The sequence below is a fragment of the Jaculus jaculus genome, chromosome 15 (assembly GCF_020740685.1).
Source record: "Jaculus jaculus isolate mJacJac1 chromosome 15, mJacJac1.mat.Y.cur, whole genome shotgun sequence".
Lineage (NCBI taxonomy): Eukaryota > Metazoa > Chordata > Mammalia > Rodentia > Dipodidae > Jaculus > Jaculus jaculus.
Window position 1 is genome coordinate 27,073,263 of NC_059116.1, and position 18,657 is coordinate 27,091,919.

The 18,657-nt window shown below is 39.4% G+C and overlaps 1 protein-coding gene across 2 annotated transcripts in view; it reads left to right on the forward strand.

Moving 5' to 3' along the window:
- The window catches only part of Psma8 (proteasome 20S subunit alpha 8), a 53,008-nt gene that overhangs the window by 17,849 nt on the left and 16,502 nt on the right, over window positions 1-18,657 (forward strand). For both annotated transcript variants that reach the window (XM_004654844.2, XM_004654845.2), the window contains exons 2-4: window positions 6,281-6,407; window positions 13,435-13,559; window positions 18,274-18,396. In XM_004654844.2, coding sequence (XP_004654901.1) covers window positions 6,281-6,407; window positions 13,435-13,559; window positions 18,274-18,396 — 375 coding nt within the window. The remainder of the gene's footprint in view (window positions 1-6,280; window positions 6,408-13,434; window positions 13,560-18,273; window positions 18,397-18,657) is intronic.

Here is an 18,657-nt window from a genome sequence, read left to right on the forward strand (position 1 = left end):
AACAATAAGACACATGCCATGGAAGAAATCAGGGAAACAGTCCTATTCACAGAATAAAGTAAAATACTTGAAAGTCAATGAAGTTAAAAACCTCTACAATGAAAACTTTCAAAACACTGAAGAGGGCTGGAGATGTGGGTCAATGTTAAGCCATATGCTTGCAAAGTCTGACAGCCTGGGTTTGAGTGCCTAGTACTCACATAGAGTATTTTTAGTAAACTGAAGAGAGAAACGGGAGAAGACACTGGGAGATAGACCTCTCATGCTTGTGTATTGGAACTAATGTATACAAAATCTCCACCATTCTTTATAGAAATAGAAAAAAATCAGCCGGTGTGGTGTGGTGGTGCACGCCTGTGATCCCAGCACTCGGGAGGCAAAGGTAGGAGGATTTCCATGAGCTCGAGTCCACCTTGAGACTACATAATGAATTCCAGGTTAGCCTGGGCTAGAGCGAGACCCTGTCTCAAAAAACAAAAACAAAAAAACAAACAAAAAAAAGAAACAGTAATAGAAAAAAATCATTTAAAATTTATATGGAGGGCTGGAGAGATGGCTTAGTGGTTAAGCACTTGCCTGTGAAGCCTAAGGACCCCAGTTTTAGGCTCGATTCCCCAGGACCCACGTTAGCCAGATGCACAAGGGGACGCACACATCCGGAATTCGTTTGCAGTGGCTGGAGGCCCTGGTGCGCCCATTCTCTCTCTCTGTCTCTCTCTCTGCCTCTTTCTCTCTGTCTGTTGCTCTCAAATAAATAAATAACAATAAAAATAAATTTAAAATTTATATTGGAAACACAAAAGACCTCTGATAGCCAAAGCACTCCTGAGCAAAAAGACTTAAGAAACTACCATACCTGATTGTAAGTTACACTACAGAGCTATTGTAACAAAAAAAATCATGGTATTAGTCACCTTCTGACCATGGGGATGAAGTATCTGACCAGAAACAGCTTACAGAAGGAAAGGGTTTGTTTCTGGCTTACGGTTTCAAGGGGAAGTTTCATCATGGTAGAGAAACCAAGGCAGGAACAGACATCACATCTCTACATTAGCAGGGAGGAAGAAAAGAGAGTGAGCAATTAATACCCACTACTATGGACTAAACACCTCAGGTGACCTCCAGTAATCTAGCTCTTTCAGCAAGGTTTCACCTCCCAAAGGTTTCCACCTGCTGGTGATTAATTATGAAGGTTAGTCAAAAAAAAACAAGGTCGTGGAGGACATTTCACATTCAAGCCACCACAGTATTGGTCGAAACCCAGACATATATGTCAGTGGAATAGATAGAAGACCCAGATATGAACACACCTAACTATAGGGATATGAGTTTTTGACAAAGATGATAAAGATAGCTGGGTGTGGTGGCACACACCTTTAATCCCTGTGCTTGGGAGGCAGAGGTAGGAGGATCACTATGAGTTGGAGGCCACCTTGAGGCTGCATAGTGAATTCCAGGTCAGCCTGAGCTATATTGGGACCCTACCTCCAAAACAAACAACAAAGAAATGTACTAAAAATATAGATTGTATAATGAAAAAAAAAAGCCTACAGAATGGGAGAAAATCTTTGCTAGCTGGCAGATTAGTATCTTGACTATGCAAAGAACAAAACAACTAAACAGGAAATAAACACACTCACTGAATAGGCTAGTGAAATGAACAGATAGTTCTCAACATTAAACACATGGAAAAAAAATGTTCAACCTGGATTGTGGGGATAGCTCAGTTGTCAAAAAGCTTGCTTTGTAAGAATTAGGACCCAAGTATCATTCTCACAACACATGTAAAAATGCTACACATGGTGTGTGCACGTATAATCCTAGTGTTGGGAAGGCTGAAACAAGAGCATTCTTGGGGCTTTCTGGCTAGCCAGTATTAAGTACAAGGTGACCTCCAGGCTTGAGAGACCCTATGACAAAAGAAAGTCCCACAGTGGAACACTCAGGAGCCGTAGCTCATTGCCAGAAATATTTCAGTGCCAGGGATGGGATACCTTCCAGTGAGTTGTTGGCCAGGGAGGTACCTGATGCCGCCAAAACATTATAGGCCATTGCCAAGGCCCTTGGTTTTCCACCAGGAATCGATGGTAAGACCCTATTGCTGAAGACTCCACATACTTGGGCTGCAAGGCCACTGAGAAATCCTGCTGGAAGTGAGCTGATAACCTCCTCCATGTAGACCAGCTGACAGAAACCTGGAAGAAGCTATTCTGCATGCTGTTCACAATAGGAGAAGGAGATACCACCAGTGAAGATACTCAACAGTGGACACTGCAAGCCAGGCCAAATGAGCCAATGGGTGCAATAGTGGCACATCTGTCACAGTGGAAACCAACTGCCCTACAATTGGACTGGAGGCCCGCTCCAAGGGAGGGAATACATCCCTGATACTGAAAATTTAAAATGGGTTGTCAGGAGCCCTAGGGGTGTAACATCTGCTGATGTCTGGCTAAATGTATGTACTATGCTTATCAAACTGCCCAGTAAGCACTTCTCTTAATGTTCATACCCTTATTTTAATGCTACTCTTACTTTGGGTACAGAATCTTCTCTTTTCAGATGGCAGTGACCTTGAGATGACTCAGAAGATATCATAGTGCTGGGAAGAAGTGACTAGAATACTGAGTAACATCTCCATCACACCTTCCAAGGCTCAGGGTCTAATGTGGAAGAGGTAGCAGAAAGAATGTAAGAGCCAAAGGAAGGGTAGGACTCCTTACAATGTGCTCCCTCCAGACATAAAGTGGCTTCGATATCCATAACCTCATAGTGCCTGACACTACTACCTACACAAGACCATCATAAGAGGAGGGAAAGATCACGACATCAAAATAAAAGAGACATTTATTTAGATGGAGTGGAGATATGATGGAGAATGGAATTTCAAAGGGGAAAAGGTGGGGGGGAGGGAGGGTATTACCATGGGATATTTTTTATAATCGTGGAAAATGTTTTTTAAAAGTGAGAAAAATGTCGGGTGTGGTGGCGCATGCTTTTAATCCCAGCACTTGGGAGGCAGAGGTAGGAGGATCACTGTGAGTTCAAGGCCACCCTGAGACTCCATAGTGAATTCCAGGTCAGCCGGGGCTAGAGTGAAACCCTACCTTGAAAAACCAAAAAAAAAAAAAAAAAAAAAAAGAGAGAGAGAGAGAGAATATAAAATAAGATTTAAAAAAAAAAACCTTAATAAATATAGAATATTTTTTTAAATGAAGGGCTGGAGAGATGGCTTAGCAGTCAAGGTACTTGCCAGTGAAGCCTAAGGACCCAGGTTCCATTCCCCAGTACCTACATAAGCCAGATGTACAAGGTGGCACATGCTTCTGGAATTCATTTGCAGTGGCTAGAGGCCCTGGCATACCCATTCTCTATCTGCCTCTTTCCTCTCCTGTCCGATAAATAAACAAATTAATAAAATATTTATTTTTTTAAAAAGTCAATTGCTGTTTTTTTCCCCAAAATATAGTCTTTATTTTTTCAGGGCAATAACAAGTTAGAACAGTGGGAAGGGAAAGCCCCAGTGACAACAGAAAAAAAAAAAAAAAAAAAAAGACAGGAATAACAGCTTTGGAAATGCTAGACGCTCTTACATGTTAGGCTCAAAGATGAGAAAGGAACACATCTAAAGTGCTCCTTATCAGAAATATCACAATAAAATATTTATTTATTAAAATCAAAAAGCAAAAAAGGGTCCCATTCTCAAATAAATAAATAAATACTTAATTAAAATAGAAAAAGAAAAGAATGCTGGATGTGAGGTAGGAGGATCACTGTGAGTTCAAGGCCACCCTGAGACTACATTGTGAATTCCAGGTCAGCCTGAACTAGAGTGAGACCCTACCTTGAAAAGAAAAAAAAAAAAAAAAAAAAAAAGAGGAAAGGAAAGGAAAGGAAAAAAAAAACATGGGACTGGAGAGATAGCTTAGCAGCTAAGGCACTTGCCTGCCAAGCCAAAGGACCCAGAATCAGTTCCTCAGTACCCACATAAAGTCAAATGCCCAAGGTGGCATATGCACCTAGAGTTTCATTTCCAGTGGCTGGAGGCTTTGGTGTGCCCATTCTTTCTCTCCCCTCACCCCTTCTCTGTCTCAAACAAATCAATTAAGAATTTAAAAAAGATGGCATACTGAGGCGTGACCCCCGAGGTTGTCCTCTGGCCTCCGTATGCACATACATGCACGGAGACCCCCACACTTGTGCACATGCACACATGCCTACTCACACGCACAGAACAGAAAAATCCCTGGCCCTCATTAGCCTTACGAGAAATACACATCAATACTACATTGACACTCACTCCAGTCAGAATGGCAGTCATTAAGAAACAAATCGTAGGGTTAGGAGATGACTCAGTAGTTAAACATGCTTGCTTGCAAAGCCTGCCCGACCGAGCTTATTTCTCCAGCACCCACCAGAATTAGATGCAGTGTCACACATTCATCTGTGATTTCAAAGTGCCTATGGCATTGGGGCAGAGCCAGGAGAATCTGAACCTGGTGTGCTTCTGCAAGAGAGCCTGTTATGGGGTGGAGAGATGGCTCAGTGGTTAAAGTATCTTGCTTGCAAAGTGTGATGCCTGGATTTGATTTCCTTAGTACCCACATACAGCCAGATGCACAAAATGACAACTACAACTGGAATTTGTTCGCAGTGGCAGGGGCCCCTGGTATGCCTATGTTTTTCTCTCTCTTACCTGCTTACTCCCTCTCTGTCAAATGAATAACTAAGGCTGGAGAAATGGCTCAGTGGTTAAAGCACTTGCCCGCAAAACCTAAGGACCTGAGTTTGATATCCCAGTACTCACATAACACCAGATGTACAAGGTGGTACATGCCTCTGGAGTTTGTTTGTAGTGGCTAGAGGCCCTAATGCGCCTATTCTCATTCTATCTGCCTTTCTCACTAATAAATAATAAAATTTAAAAATAAGAAATAATAATTAAAAGCGACCCTGTGAAGCACAGATACCTCAAAGATGTCCTGTGACCTCCGTACATGCACCGTGGCAGGCAAACACATATACACACTTGCACACACAAATAGATTATTATTTTTTTCCCTTTGGTTTTTCGAAGAAGGGTTTTGCTTAAGCCCAGGCTGAACTGGAATTCACTATGTAGTCTCAGGGTGGCCTTGAACTCATGATGATCCTCCTACCTCTGCCTCCCAAGTGCTGTGGTTAAAGGATTGCACCACCACGCCTGGCACAAATAAATAATTTTTAATAAATTAAACAAATAACAGGGCTGGGGAAATGGCTCAGCAATTAAAGGCACTTGCTACCAAAGCCTGCTGTCCTAGATTTCATTCCCTAGTGCCCACATAAAGCCAGGTTCACAAAGTTGTACGTCTCTAGAGTTTGCAGCACTGGCAGTAGGCCCTCGAGTGCCCGTTTTCTCTCTCTCTCTGTCTCTCTCTCGTTGCTAATAAGTACAGTATTAAAATAAAATAGGCCAGGGTCATGAGTTGCAGAGACATTTATCATACTAATAACTGGGGGCTAACTCCACAATGCACGACCCATTTTCATTAACAAGGAGGGTCTAATGGGAGGGGGTAGATCACAGATGAGCCTAAATAATGGTACCAAACTGCCTGTATTCACTGAAATGAAAACTAATAAATTAAATTAAAAAAAAAATAGGCCAGGAGAGATAGCTCAGCTATTGAAGTATTTGCCTGTAAAGCCTTAAGACCCAGGTACCTTTGCCTAGGACCTACATACAGGCAGATGCACAGAGTAGTGCAGGCATCTGGAGTTTGTTTGCAGCCACTAAAGGCCCTGGTACGCCCATGTGTTCTCTTGCTTTCTCTTTCCTTGAAAATTAATTAATTAAATATGGTCAGGGTTAGAACCTTTTTTTATTTTTTTAAGGTTTCTGAGTTCTCAGAGTTTGAGGCCAGCCTGGGAGTACAGAGTGAGTTCCAGGTCAGCCTGGCCTACAATGAGACCCTACCTCAGAAAAACAAAAAATAATAAAATATTTTTTTAAATGGACTATACATATCTTTTAATGTACTATATTTAGAAAGCACTTCTCAGGTGTTTGATGAGATTAGGACATTTCACTTTGGTTTCCTCACTGACGGTAGGTATATCCGTTGCCGTTTCTACCTGGTCTTACTTGCTTTGAGGTTGGGGAATAGGCTTGCGATAAGCACGTCCCGGCACAACTCACTCTTTACATTTTACGTAAATGTGGGAGGAACCCATTAACTATTAGTGATGGGTTACAATAACTCATCAGTTTTAAATTGAAATTGTTTTAATGACTTGGCAGGTTGGAATTCGAGGTACCAATATAGTCGTGCTTGGGGTAGAAAAGAAATCTGTTGCCAAGCTTCAAGATGAAAGAACCGTGAGGAAAATCTGTGCCCTCGATGACCACGTCTGCATGGCTTTTGCAGGTATTTACAAACCTGGATAAGGATGGGTGGTATTTTAATGGACTGTAGTAACATAGTTGCCCCTATAACCAGGTTTTCTACAGTTACACAACATGAGTATTTACACTCCATTTCTTCCTAAAAACAAGCAATATCACCTATATTTAAAAAGAACATTTAAAAAAGCGTCTGGAGAGATGACTTAGCCATTTAGGCACTTTCCTGTGAAACCTAAGGACCCCAGGTTTGATTCCACAGTACCCACGTAAGTCAGATGCACAAGACTTTGTTTGTAGTGGCTAAAGGCCCTAATGTGCCCACCCTCTGTCTTTCTGTCTCTCTCCTTCAAATAAATAACTAAATAAAATATTTAAGGGCTGGAGAGATGGTTTAGCTGTTTTAAGGTGCTTGCTTGCAAAGCCAAAGACCTGAGTTCGAGTCCCTAGGACCCATTGGTGGTGCATGCATCTGGAGTTTATTTGCAGTGGCTAGAGGTGCTGGGATACCCATTCCTTGTATATGTATCTACCTCTTTCTGTCTCTCTCTCTAATAAACAAGTAAATACAAATTTTAAAAAAACAGGGCTGGAGAGATGGCATGGTGGTTAAGGCATTTGACTGCAAAGCTAAAGGACCCAAGTTCAACTCCCCAGGACCCACAAAAGCCAGATGCACAAGGGAGCACATGTGTTTGGACTTCATTTGCAGAGGCTGGAGGCCCTGACATTCCCATTCTTTATCTGTCATTTTCTATCTCCTCTCTTTCTCAAATAAATAAATGAAAAGATAAAAAAAATTAAAAATGTAAAAAAAATTAATAATAGAATATCATAGGGCTGGAGAGACTTTTAAGTGGGTAAGAGTGCTCACCACATAAGCTTGAGGGCTCAAGGGGCTTGAGACCCATAGAAACAGGTGGCTGTGACCACACATGTCTGTCACCCAGGCCTATGGGGAGCAGAGATGGGAGAATATCTGGGTCTTGTGGAAATAGGAAGCTGCAGAATCATTGGAAGGCGTCATCTCAAGGAAGCACATGGGTTAGCAATAGAGGGGACACCCAGTGTTTTTCCCTGCCTCTGCATGTGTGGACATGGGGCATGTGCACACATGACTATACATAAACCACCACACATACTATACAGATTTCCCTCCATACACACACACAAATAATGCAGCTCTCTAGACTAGGGTATCTAATAATGATGGTTGATAATGATGGATAAGTGTTAAAAGATGTAAACCTCATAACTTTAAGGAACTGGTTTTCTTTTCATACCTTAAAAAGTGTGGTGAGTGTGTTGTATGTGTGTATGAGTGTGTGTGTGTGTGTGTGTGTTCTGCTAGAGCTCAAACTCATGGCTTCCCATGTACTAGGTCTTAACTTCTTAAACTGGGTTTGTGACCCAAGTAAATGTGAAAATTTATAACAGTGAAAGGTTTCTGAATGCACACTGACCAAAATTAATTCAAAATGAAACGTGAAGCTGAGATGTGTGTTGGCACAGGCCTGTTCGGCACCTAACAACTTCACTGCAGCCTCAGTTCTGAGTACAAGGTGCATACTTCACAGTGTGTGTGCCACACACAGACGTCGCCTGCAAACACTTCCTGAAACACTGCCACTCAGATTCAACAGTGTTACATGTTCTGTGTTATAAATTGCATTTCTACTCTTATAGGAGCAGAATGGTTTATTTATGAAAAAGAAAGTTCTAACAATATGTCCTACCTTAATTCCTTAGCATGTAAGCATCAAATTAGTAGGATTTAGTATAGTGGTAAAATGTAGGAATTTTTAAAATTAAAATTTAATTTTCTTTTTCATGGCAGGGTCTTGCTCTAGCCCAGGCTGACCTGGAATTCACTATGTAGTCCCAGGCTGACCTCAAACTCATGGCAATCCTCCTACCTCTGCCTCCTAAGTGCTGGGATTAAATGTTGATTTTTAAGGTTACTATTCAAATTGCTGACTCAAGTTTCATGAAAAAAATCATCCATTCAATGAATTAAAAATATTTTATTAAGTTATTTGAGAAAGAGGCAGAGAGAGAGAGAAAGAGAGAGAGAGAGAATGGGTGCTTCAGGGCCCCTAGCTACTGCAAATAAACTCCAGACATATGTACCACCTTAGGCATCTGGCTTACGTGGATCCTGGGGAATCATACCTGGGTCCTTAGGCTTGGCAGGCAAGTGCCTTAAATGCTAAGCCATCTCTCCAGCCTTCATTCAATGAATTTTAAACTAGGATTAAGATAGAATTTCCAACTTCTGAAATGATTCTAAACAGGGCTGGGGAGAGGGCTCAGTGGATAAAGCCCTTGCTATGCTGACTTGAGAACTTGACCCTTGGTAAGATGAAGAGGAGGACAGTCGAGGAAGACAGCCACCATCAACGTCTGGCCTGCACACACGCACATATTCATCATATACTACATACACATGAAACATGGCCCTGAAACGCTTTTACCATTTTGTACCTCAAGATTGTGTGGAGCAGCACTCAGAATTGACGATTACAAATTCAAAATATCGAACAACTCCGAAAAACCTTAATGCTGTTTGGTATCCTGCATTATCAAATATTCAGCCAAGGCTAATTCTTTATCTGAAAATAAGTAATCATATTTGTATTGTTAATGTGATGATTTGCTTCTACTTTAATAATTGATACATATATACCAAAGAAATGTTTTAAAATAATTTCATAATATTATCGGCAAATGTTTGATTTATATACTTATTTTATATAACTATATACTAATGGTCATGTAGAACTTCTCTGGTGCAAAAAGATTCGAAGTAGAAAAGGTTAAAAAGCCATGTGCCAGGCAGGCACTTTACCACTGAGCTATACATCTCATAGCTAAAAATACTTTTACTGTGAAATAATGTAAAGTCACAAGAAGCACAGAGAATTCCATTTTTTATTTACTGTTTTCCATTAATGACTGCATCTTCAAAATCATGAAAACATTTGAACCTTAAATCCAAAGAACTTGTTCAGATCCCAGCAATTTTGCATGCATCCATTTACATATGCTCTGAGGAGTGCCACACTGCATGAATGCACCACCATTAGTAAGTTGGCACTCAAGGGTACGTTTCCAGAATTTTGCCTATTACAAATAAAGCATGCATGCTTGTGTACAGGTTTTGTGGAAAAATAGGGCCTCACTTCTCTGGAATAGATACCTGTAGTAGTTTTATGACACTTAAACATGTATGGATCCATGTTACTCCCAAATAGTCACAGTGAAGAACTCTTTCTTCATCACAACAGGACTGCCTTGTGCTGTCCCTTCTCTCCTTCTCTACTCCCAGCAACTCCTGATGTGGCCTCGTTTCTGTAATTTGGTCATTTTCAGAATGTAATATGAATACAGTCATATGATGTGGAACCTTTGCACACATAATTCATTCAGCAAAATTCCTTTGCAGTTCACCTTGGTTGCTGCAGATTAACAGTGCATTCTCCTTGTTGTTAAGTAGAATTGCTGGTATAGATGTGCCACTCTTGTTCGCAGCTTGCGCACTGAATGGTATTTAGGGCCTTTCCAGTTTTTGCCCGTTACAATAAAAGTATGAACATTTGTTTACATGTTTTGTGGAAATTAAGGACTTAATTTCTATGGAACAGATATGGTCTGATGGACATGATAATGCATCTTCAGTTTTATAAAAATACTTCCAAATTCTACTCAGAAGTGTCTATATATTATTTTACATCCCACTATCATTATATGAGTGATTCATTTTCTCTGTATACTTAGATGTTGTTATGGTGGACTTTCATTAAAGTATGTAAACCACATTTACTTGCGGGATCACCATGTATTTTCCTCAAGACTGATTATGTTGAACACATTTTCATATGCCTGTTTAACTCTGTATATTGAGTAAAGCATGTCTCATAATTCTTGCCAACTCTAATTTTTTTAATGAGAGAGAGAGAATTGGTATGCCAGGGCCTCTAGCCACTGCAGTCGAACTCCAGACACATGCGCCACCTTGTGTGCATACACAATCTGTGCATCATCACCTTGTGTGCCTGGCTTACATGGGATCTGGGGAGTTGAACATGGGTTCTTAGGCTTTGCAAGTGAGTACCTTAACCACTAAGTCATCTCGACAGCCCTGATTCTAATATTTTTTAACTGGGACTTTTATATTGAAGTTTAAAAGAAAATATTCAGCAAAAGAGAATTTTTAGCCTACCCACTTTTGGATTCATCTTGCCTCAATCAAGTTGTATTAAATTTAAAATATTGAAATCACATGAAGTATTATTTTGATTAAAATGGAATGAAACTACAAACATGTGGGAATTAAACTATGTACTCCAAAAACTGTCATAGATCAAAGAAAAAAATCACAAGTTAAATTAGTAGAGAGAGAGAAAGAAAGAGTGAGTGAGTATGGGCAAGCCAGAGGCGCCTCCTGCCACTGCAAACAAGACCCATGTGACACTGTGCTTCTGGTTTTACGTGGGTATTGGAGAACTGAACCAAGGCTATCAGGCTTTACAGGCAAGTGCCTTTAAGTGCTGAGCAATCTTCCAGCCCCTGTGGGAGCTTTTATTTTACCTATTGGTGTATTTTATAGTGAGTACATATCAGGCAAAAATAGTTTCATTTTGAAAAAAAAATCATGTTTTTGTTGGTGTTAATTTGCCTTTGATTCTAGATTGTGATTTTAATGTTTGGGAAATAAACCTTGGGGATGGGACAAAGAATTTGAAAAAATAGTTCATGTAGCATATAGAATTTCATTTAAAAGTGTGCACTTTGAATTAGGATAGTATCTTTGAGGTAATGTGCTATAAATTTAACAGCGTTAGACTAAGAGATGAATTACTTGCTATAAAACAAAGTGGAATTATAATTTCAAATTCTTTTGTTAAATAGAATTTGTTCTCATAGCTGGGCATAGTTGTACACACTTTTAATCCTAGCACTGGAGAGGCAGAGGTAGGAAGATTGCTGTGAATTGGTGATCAGCTGAGCTAGATTAAGACTGTACCTTGAAAAAAACAAACAAAACTGAAACAGGAATTTGTTCTCTTTTACCTAGTACCTGGTTGCTGTGACTGCTCCCTCTGTGTTATAAACCTGCGCCACAGTGATCCTGCTCAGTTACTTTGGCGCTAGTGTTTCTCTTGCGTCAGTTACATTCCTTTGTCTCTAAAGTGTTTCAACTTGAATATTTCTCTAGTGGATGACGTTCATTTGGAAAGAGGAACTTTTAAAAATTATTTATTTATGTGTGTGAGAGAGGGAGTACAAACAGAGAGAGAATGGACATACCAGAGCCTCTTGCCACTACAAATGAACTTCAGACACAGGTACCACTTTTTCATCTGGCTTTATGTGGGCACTGAGGAATTGAACCCAGACCATCAGGTTTTGCAAGTAAGTTCCTTTATCATTGAGCTATCTCTACAGCCCCAGCTTAGATAATTTCTTGCCACTTCTTTCCATTAGATAACTTCTGCAAAGAGAAGAGAATCAATTTCTCTTCCTCCACTTGAGTATCTGGTTATAATTCACACTTGACCTATGAGTACTTGGGTGATTCTCAACAGTGACAGATTCCAACAGTTTGATTGCTGAATAATACTGTCTTTGGGGACTGAAGATTTTTCCAAATAGTAAAAAAAAGGGTTTGCGATAATGTGGAAGAAAAATGAATGTGACTGCAAAACACCGATGGTCATGTGAGAAGTGACTGTCTCCAGGACTTTATGGATTTTTACACTAACAGAACTGTGAAAGAAACAAAACGGCTGCAGAGAAGTCAAGTACCAAAGAGATCCTTAATTTATACAAATATCCACAATCATTCAATCAGATAAATTTTGTAGTTTGTGACATTTGATAGAACACATTCTTTTTCCTTATGGCAAGGTTGAGGATTAATCACATGATATTTTGGCATTACAGAAGCAAGGCCAAATGCTGATTGGTTTCAATATTGTTGATTTTCAAAGTTTTATTCTTTTTTATGAGACAGAAATAGAATTTGTGCACCAGGGCCTCCAGCTACTGCATTTAGACTCCAGATAAGTGTGCCACCTTGGACACATGTGCAACCTTGCGCATTTTTGTATCACCTTGTGCATCTGGCTTATATAGATAGAACCTGGAGAGTTGAATGTGGGTCCTTAGGTTTCGCAGGCAAGCACCTTAGCTGCTAGGCCATCTCTGTAGCCCTAAAAGTTTTATTTTTTTAATTTAATTTAATTTATTTATTTTTTTGGATTTTCAAGGTATGGTCTCACTCTAGCCCAGGCTGACTTGGGCTATGTAGTCTATGCGGTAGCCTTGAACTCACAGTGATCCACCTACCTCTGCCTGCCAAGTGCTGGGATTAAAGGTGTGCACCACCACGCCCAGCAAAGTTTTATTCTTAACAAAAACTGTAAATGACATATGTTGCAGTCAGGTTTGCATTGCTGGCAGAAATCACCTGACCAAGAGCAGCTTTTGTGGAAAAAGAGTTTATTTTGGCTTACAGAGTGGAGGGGAGTCTCTGTGATGGCAGGGAAAAATGATGGCATGAGTACAGGCTGAACCTCACCCCCTGGCCAACACATGATGGACCATAGCAAGAGGAGAGTGTGCCAAACACTGGCAAGGGGAAACTGGCTATAATACCCATATGCCCACCCCCAACAATACACTATATCCAGGAGGTGTTCATTCCCAAATCTCCATCAGCTGGGAACCTAGCATTCAGAACACCTACTTTTATGGTGGACACCTGAATCAAACTACCACAACTTCAGAATGGAGGAGTATTCTTGCTTTCTTAAGGAAAAAAAAAAAAATTCCAGCTTTAAGCTATTATTCTTTAAAACTTTTTACTATTTCCTTTATAGAGGAAATAAGAATTTGTCAAGTAACATTGTAAAACAAATGTTGCTTTATTTCATAATTCCTTTAAGAAGATCGTTATTAAGGGTAAAGGGAATGCCAAGAAAGATTTGGTGGTCGCTAAAATCCTTTGACAAGGAAATATATATTTTAAAGTTTTGATTATTTTCCAGGCTTGACTGCTGATGCTAGAGTGGTGATCAACAGAGCCCGTGTGGAGTGCCAGAGCCACAAGCTGACCGTGGAGGACCCTGTCACAGTGGAGTACATAACCCGCTTCATAGCCACTTTGAAGCAGGTAAGCTCGAACTCTGCACACGTTTCTCCCTTTCCATTGTTATAGGCCCTACCTAGAAATACTACAATTGCTCCAAGCATTTGGCTTGTTGAATCTATTAAATTTCTTACTCATTCTCACAATTACTTCATAGTCACAAAGACATCCTTACTCAGGTACATTGAATTGCATCAATCATTGAAAATCAAAAATTATTTTCAATTCTAGGAGTTTCGTAAAATTTAAAATAGGAAATTTCTATACTTGTGGACACACACTAACAAAAAATATTCTTTAAAGTTTCCAAAGAAATGTCCATTGTTTCCCCTGTAAGCCTAAATACACCTGACTAGGTCAGATAGAGTGTATGTACTGTTCTCTTATTTTATATGTGGTAACATCATCCTTATAGTTATTCTCTTGCTAGTTGCAGTTTTAAAAACTGTAACTGTTTCCAGTAGTAACTTGAAAATTTATATTGTTTCTGGTTCCTTTCACATTTATTCTTAATCTTTTTCCTGCCCTAATAATGTTACTCTGTCTTGCTCGTAATCTTTGTTTTTTTTTTTTTCTTCTATAAATTGCATTGTTAAATTTAGTTTTCACTAAGGGGTTGCTATGTTAGAGGTTATATTTGATTTTAAGGCTCTTGTTATATGTACCAAATTGCCTCCTATAAAGATTGAGCCGATTTTTATTGTGCAGCTGACTGTCCCAGAGGAATCAACATCCAGGTTTTTTTTTCATTTTTCTTTCTTTTATAAGTATTAAGTAGTACTGTAATAGTTGTTTTAATTTGTGTTTGATTACTGAGAATAAATTTTCCCACATATTGATTTGCTATTTTCATTTCTCGTAGTGTAAATTGTATTTGTACAAACACATTTTTGTTTGGTTTTTGTTTTTGTTTTTTTGAGGCAGTCTTACTCTAGCCCAGGCTGACCTAAAACTCTGTAGTCCAGGCTAGCCTCAAACTCACAGAAGTCTTCCTACACTAGCCTGAGGGCAGGGATTTTAAGTGTGAGCCACCATGTCCAAGTACCAAGCACATCGTTTATTTTTCTACCATTTAAATTAGTTAATTAATTGCCCAATTTGCAGACATAGGTAAATCTGTGCACTTTTCAAAAATTTTTTTTGGCATTTGAGTTTTTAGTATATTTACTTGTGAAAGACACAGAGACAATGAGAAAGTGAGTGTGGGCATGCCAGAAAGTCTTGCCACTGCAAATGAACTCCAGATGTATGCACCGCTTTGTGCATATGGCTTTATGCGGGTGCTGGGGACTCAAGCCTGGACCATCAGGCTTTGTAAGCAAGTGTCTTTAACTACTGAGCCATTTCCCCAGCCATATTTAAGGTTTTTTTTTTTTTTTAATCTATTGGGATTCAATTCCATGCTGGAATATGTGGGTTTATTTATTTATTTATTTGACAGAGAAAGAGGGGGGAGAGAGAGAATGAGTGGGTACATCAAGGCCTCCAGCCACTGCAGACAAACTCCAGATGGGTGCACCCCCTTGTGCATCTGGCTAACCTGGGCCCTGGGGAATCGAACCTGGGTCCTCTGGCTTTGCAGGCAAATACCTTAACCGCTTAGCCATCCCTCCAGCCCATACTTAAGTTTTTTATACAAGCAAGTATTGCACATCGACATATTTCTCCATAGCTTTATGCCTTTTGATTTTACCCCTTTCCATTAGCCCTTTTTTGTTCTGCTAGGAAGTTCCGTTTCTACTTTCCTGTCATGCATCACACATGACTGTGTATCTACATGAAATCGGACCCACAGATGAGAGAGAACCTTTACTGTGTGTCTCTGAGCCTGGCTTGATTAACTTTATATGTTTATTTGCAGTGGCACTTACTTTCCTGCAAGCAACATAACTTTATTCTTTTAAAAAATATTTTGCTTATTTATTTGTTTGAATGAGTGAGAATAGGCACACCAGAGCCTCTAACCACTGCAAACAAACTCCAGACGCATGCACCACCTTATGCTTACATGGGTCCTGGGGAATTGGATCTGGATCCTTTGGCTTCACAGGCCAGCACCTCAACCGCTAAGCCATCTTCCTAGCTCGACTTTATTCTTTGTGGCTGAAAATTTCCATGTGCATGTATGTTACATTTTCTTTATCCACTCCTCTATTAAAAGGTACTTTGTTAAAGGGTGTGTCTGCAAGAGCTAGATTTTTAAGATTTTAAATCCTGGCATTTCTACTTCTTAGTGTCTTTGAGAAAACTGTTCAGTTTTGTTTTCTCTATATTTATTATATATAAAATGAATATTGTGGGCTGGAGAGAGGGTTTAGCAGTTAAGACATGTTGCCTGCAAAACTAAAGGACCCAGGTTCAATTCCCCAGGACCGATGTAAGCCAAATGCACAAGGTGGTGCATGTGTCTGGAGTTCGTGTGCAGTGACAAGGCCTGGCACACCCAACCTCTTGCTCTCGCTATCTGCACCCCCCTCAAGTAAATAAATAATAAAATCAAAATGAATGTTGTAATACTATATAGCTTGCTGAGTTCCATTATGAACTAGATGATTTACTATATTTCAAACACATAGATCCATCTCTGACCTGGCTGTTTCCATATGTCTGAATGGAGGTAAACTCTCTGTATGTATATTCTAGATAATAAAGTTTTAAATCATTGACATGTAAAAAATCACTCTTGATTTTTAAAAATCTTAATTCGTGTTGAAAGGAAGTTCAATATTTTACTATTACCCACCTTTTATTCTTTTAATTTTTCCAGGCCTTAAAAAGATACCTACCAAAAACTAAGACACAGAACAGTATGCATACAAGGCTCTTACTCGTGATTTTCAAGATTTCATCTAGAAATATCAAAAGGCAGTGCAGAGGATATTTGTGGAAACTTAGTTATAAATCTGTGACCATGAGATTGCTTCTGGAAATGCCTGGGACTCTGGGGCAGAGAGATCTTATGTGCATCTTTTTTTTTTATATGTTTCAATCATTTTAACCCTGTGTATATTACATTTTTTACTTTAAAATTAAAAAGATTAAGCAAAGATTAAAGTAAAGTAAAAAGGTTTCTTCTCTAAGACATATTTGGAAAGTATCTACTTCATAACTAGGTATTAACTGGTAGCATTAGAAAGTACAGAGGAATTAAGACATAAACCCTATTTTAGAAGAAGGTTACTTTCAAAGCCCAATTGTTTGCATTTCATTTGAACTGGCTCATAAAACATCATATAATATGATACAATTGAAAAATAAACTGGATCCCATACCTGGATAAGCCTGGAAGAAAGCTGTGGTAAAGTTATGTTACATCAGAGTTATATACAGACGCAGGTGCAGCACAGACATACACAGTTACAGAAAGTTACCTACATAGTCCATCCTCAGCTTTCTGTCAGGACTGCCTCTTCCCGCAACTTCTAGGAACACCACTGTGGTTGTGAATCCCACTCCTTGAAGCACAGACCCAGTAAGTTCCCTGTCACAAAAGTAATGAATATAATTGGTTTCAGTGTCCTATTGTTTGTAAGAAAAAAAAGGCTGCACTTTCTTCAAGAGAAACAAAGGATTGTTTTTCTTGGGACTGAAAGCAATGTCTCACTGGGTTTTGAAGTAGAGATAACCCAGTATTCAGGGAACAGAACATATTTGATAACACTGGTATCAAATAGGAATATTTGATAATAATAGTAACAATTATACTGTCCTTCAAGGTAGACCAAGGATCTGCTTACAAAGCACAACTCATTAGGTCATCTTTACTGAGAACCAGCATAGTAAAGCGTAAGTACCTAGCCCTCTGTCTGCTGTGTTAGAGACTGCAGCGTGGGGCTGGAGAAATGGCTCGGCGGTTAAGGTGCTGGCCTCCAGACCCTGATGACCCAGATTCGATTCCTCAGTCACCATGTACAAGCAGCTGCACAAAGTGGCACATGCTTGCAGAGTTCGTTTGCAGTAGTTGGAGGCCCTGGCATGCCCATTCTCTCTCTGTCTCTCTTTCCCTGTTCTCTCTCTTTCTCCTTGTAAATAAATAAAACATTTTTTAAAAAAGAGACTGCAATGTGGTTATGTTACCACATGTACCCAGAGCAGTCAGGACATTAGGACATACTTAAGATCATACATGGGAAGGAGGGGGAAAGAGAAGATGACATGAAATTGGGAGGGGAAACTATTTAGGAGAAGGAAAGAGGACAACAGAGGGAAAGAGTGAACAGATGAGTGTCAATGTGGAGGGGGTGAATTAGAACAATATTATGACACGGATGTATGAAAATGCCATAATGAATCCAGGAGTGGTGGTGCATGCCTCTAATCTCAGCACTTGGTTAGCTGAGGTAGAAGGATTCCTATGAGTTCAAGGCCAGCCAGGGCTACAGAGTAAGGTCAGGTCAGCCTTGTTTAAAGTGAGTCCCAAAAGACTAAAAAGAATGAAAGGAAAAAAAAAAAAAAAAGGAGAGAAAGAAAGTACCATAATCAAACAGGCCTTTAATGCTAACCTTAAATTTTAATTTTAAAAATGGAAAGAAAATAATTGTCTTAAGAAAAATGAGATATAAAAGTGAATTTATGATTTCATTTTATAGGTTATATATATTATTTTTCTTTAAAATTTCATTATGAATTGAGACAGTCCAGAAAAAATCCTAAAAATGTGTCAAATACGACAGGAAAGTAAATCATTAGAATCTTATTTGATATTAGAATTATCCTAAAAATACATTTTTTTTTTTAGAAATATACACAGAGCAATGGACGAAGACCTTTTGGTATTTCAGCCTTAATTGTAGGTTTTGATGACGACGGTATCCCACGATTATATCAGACAGATCCTTCTGGTACTTACCATGCTTGGAAAGTGAGTAATGAATTTAAGTTTTCATAGAAATTGGGTACATGTATTCACTCTCAATGCTTTATTGCTTTCAGGGGCATGGTGAAATTATATTGTATTTACATTGATGGGAGCATAGTGTAAAAGGAGTTACTTAGCTGGCCAGAAATGATTTTGGATAGTAAAACACTATTCTAGCCAGCCAGGGTGGTGCACCCCTGTGATCCCAGCACTTAGGCTGAGGCAGAAGAATCAGTGGGAGTTCAGACCAGCCTGGGCTCCTGA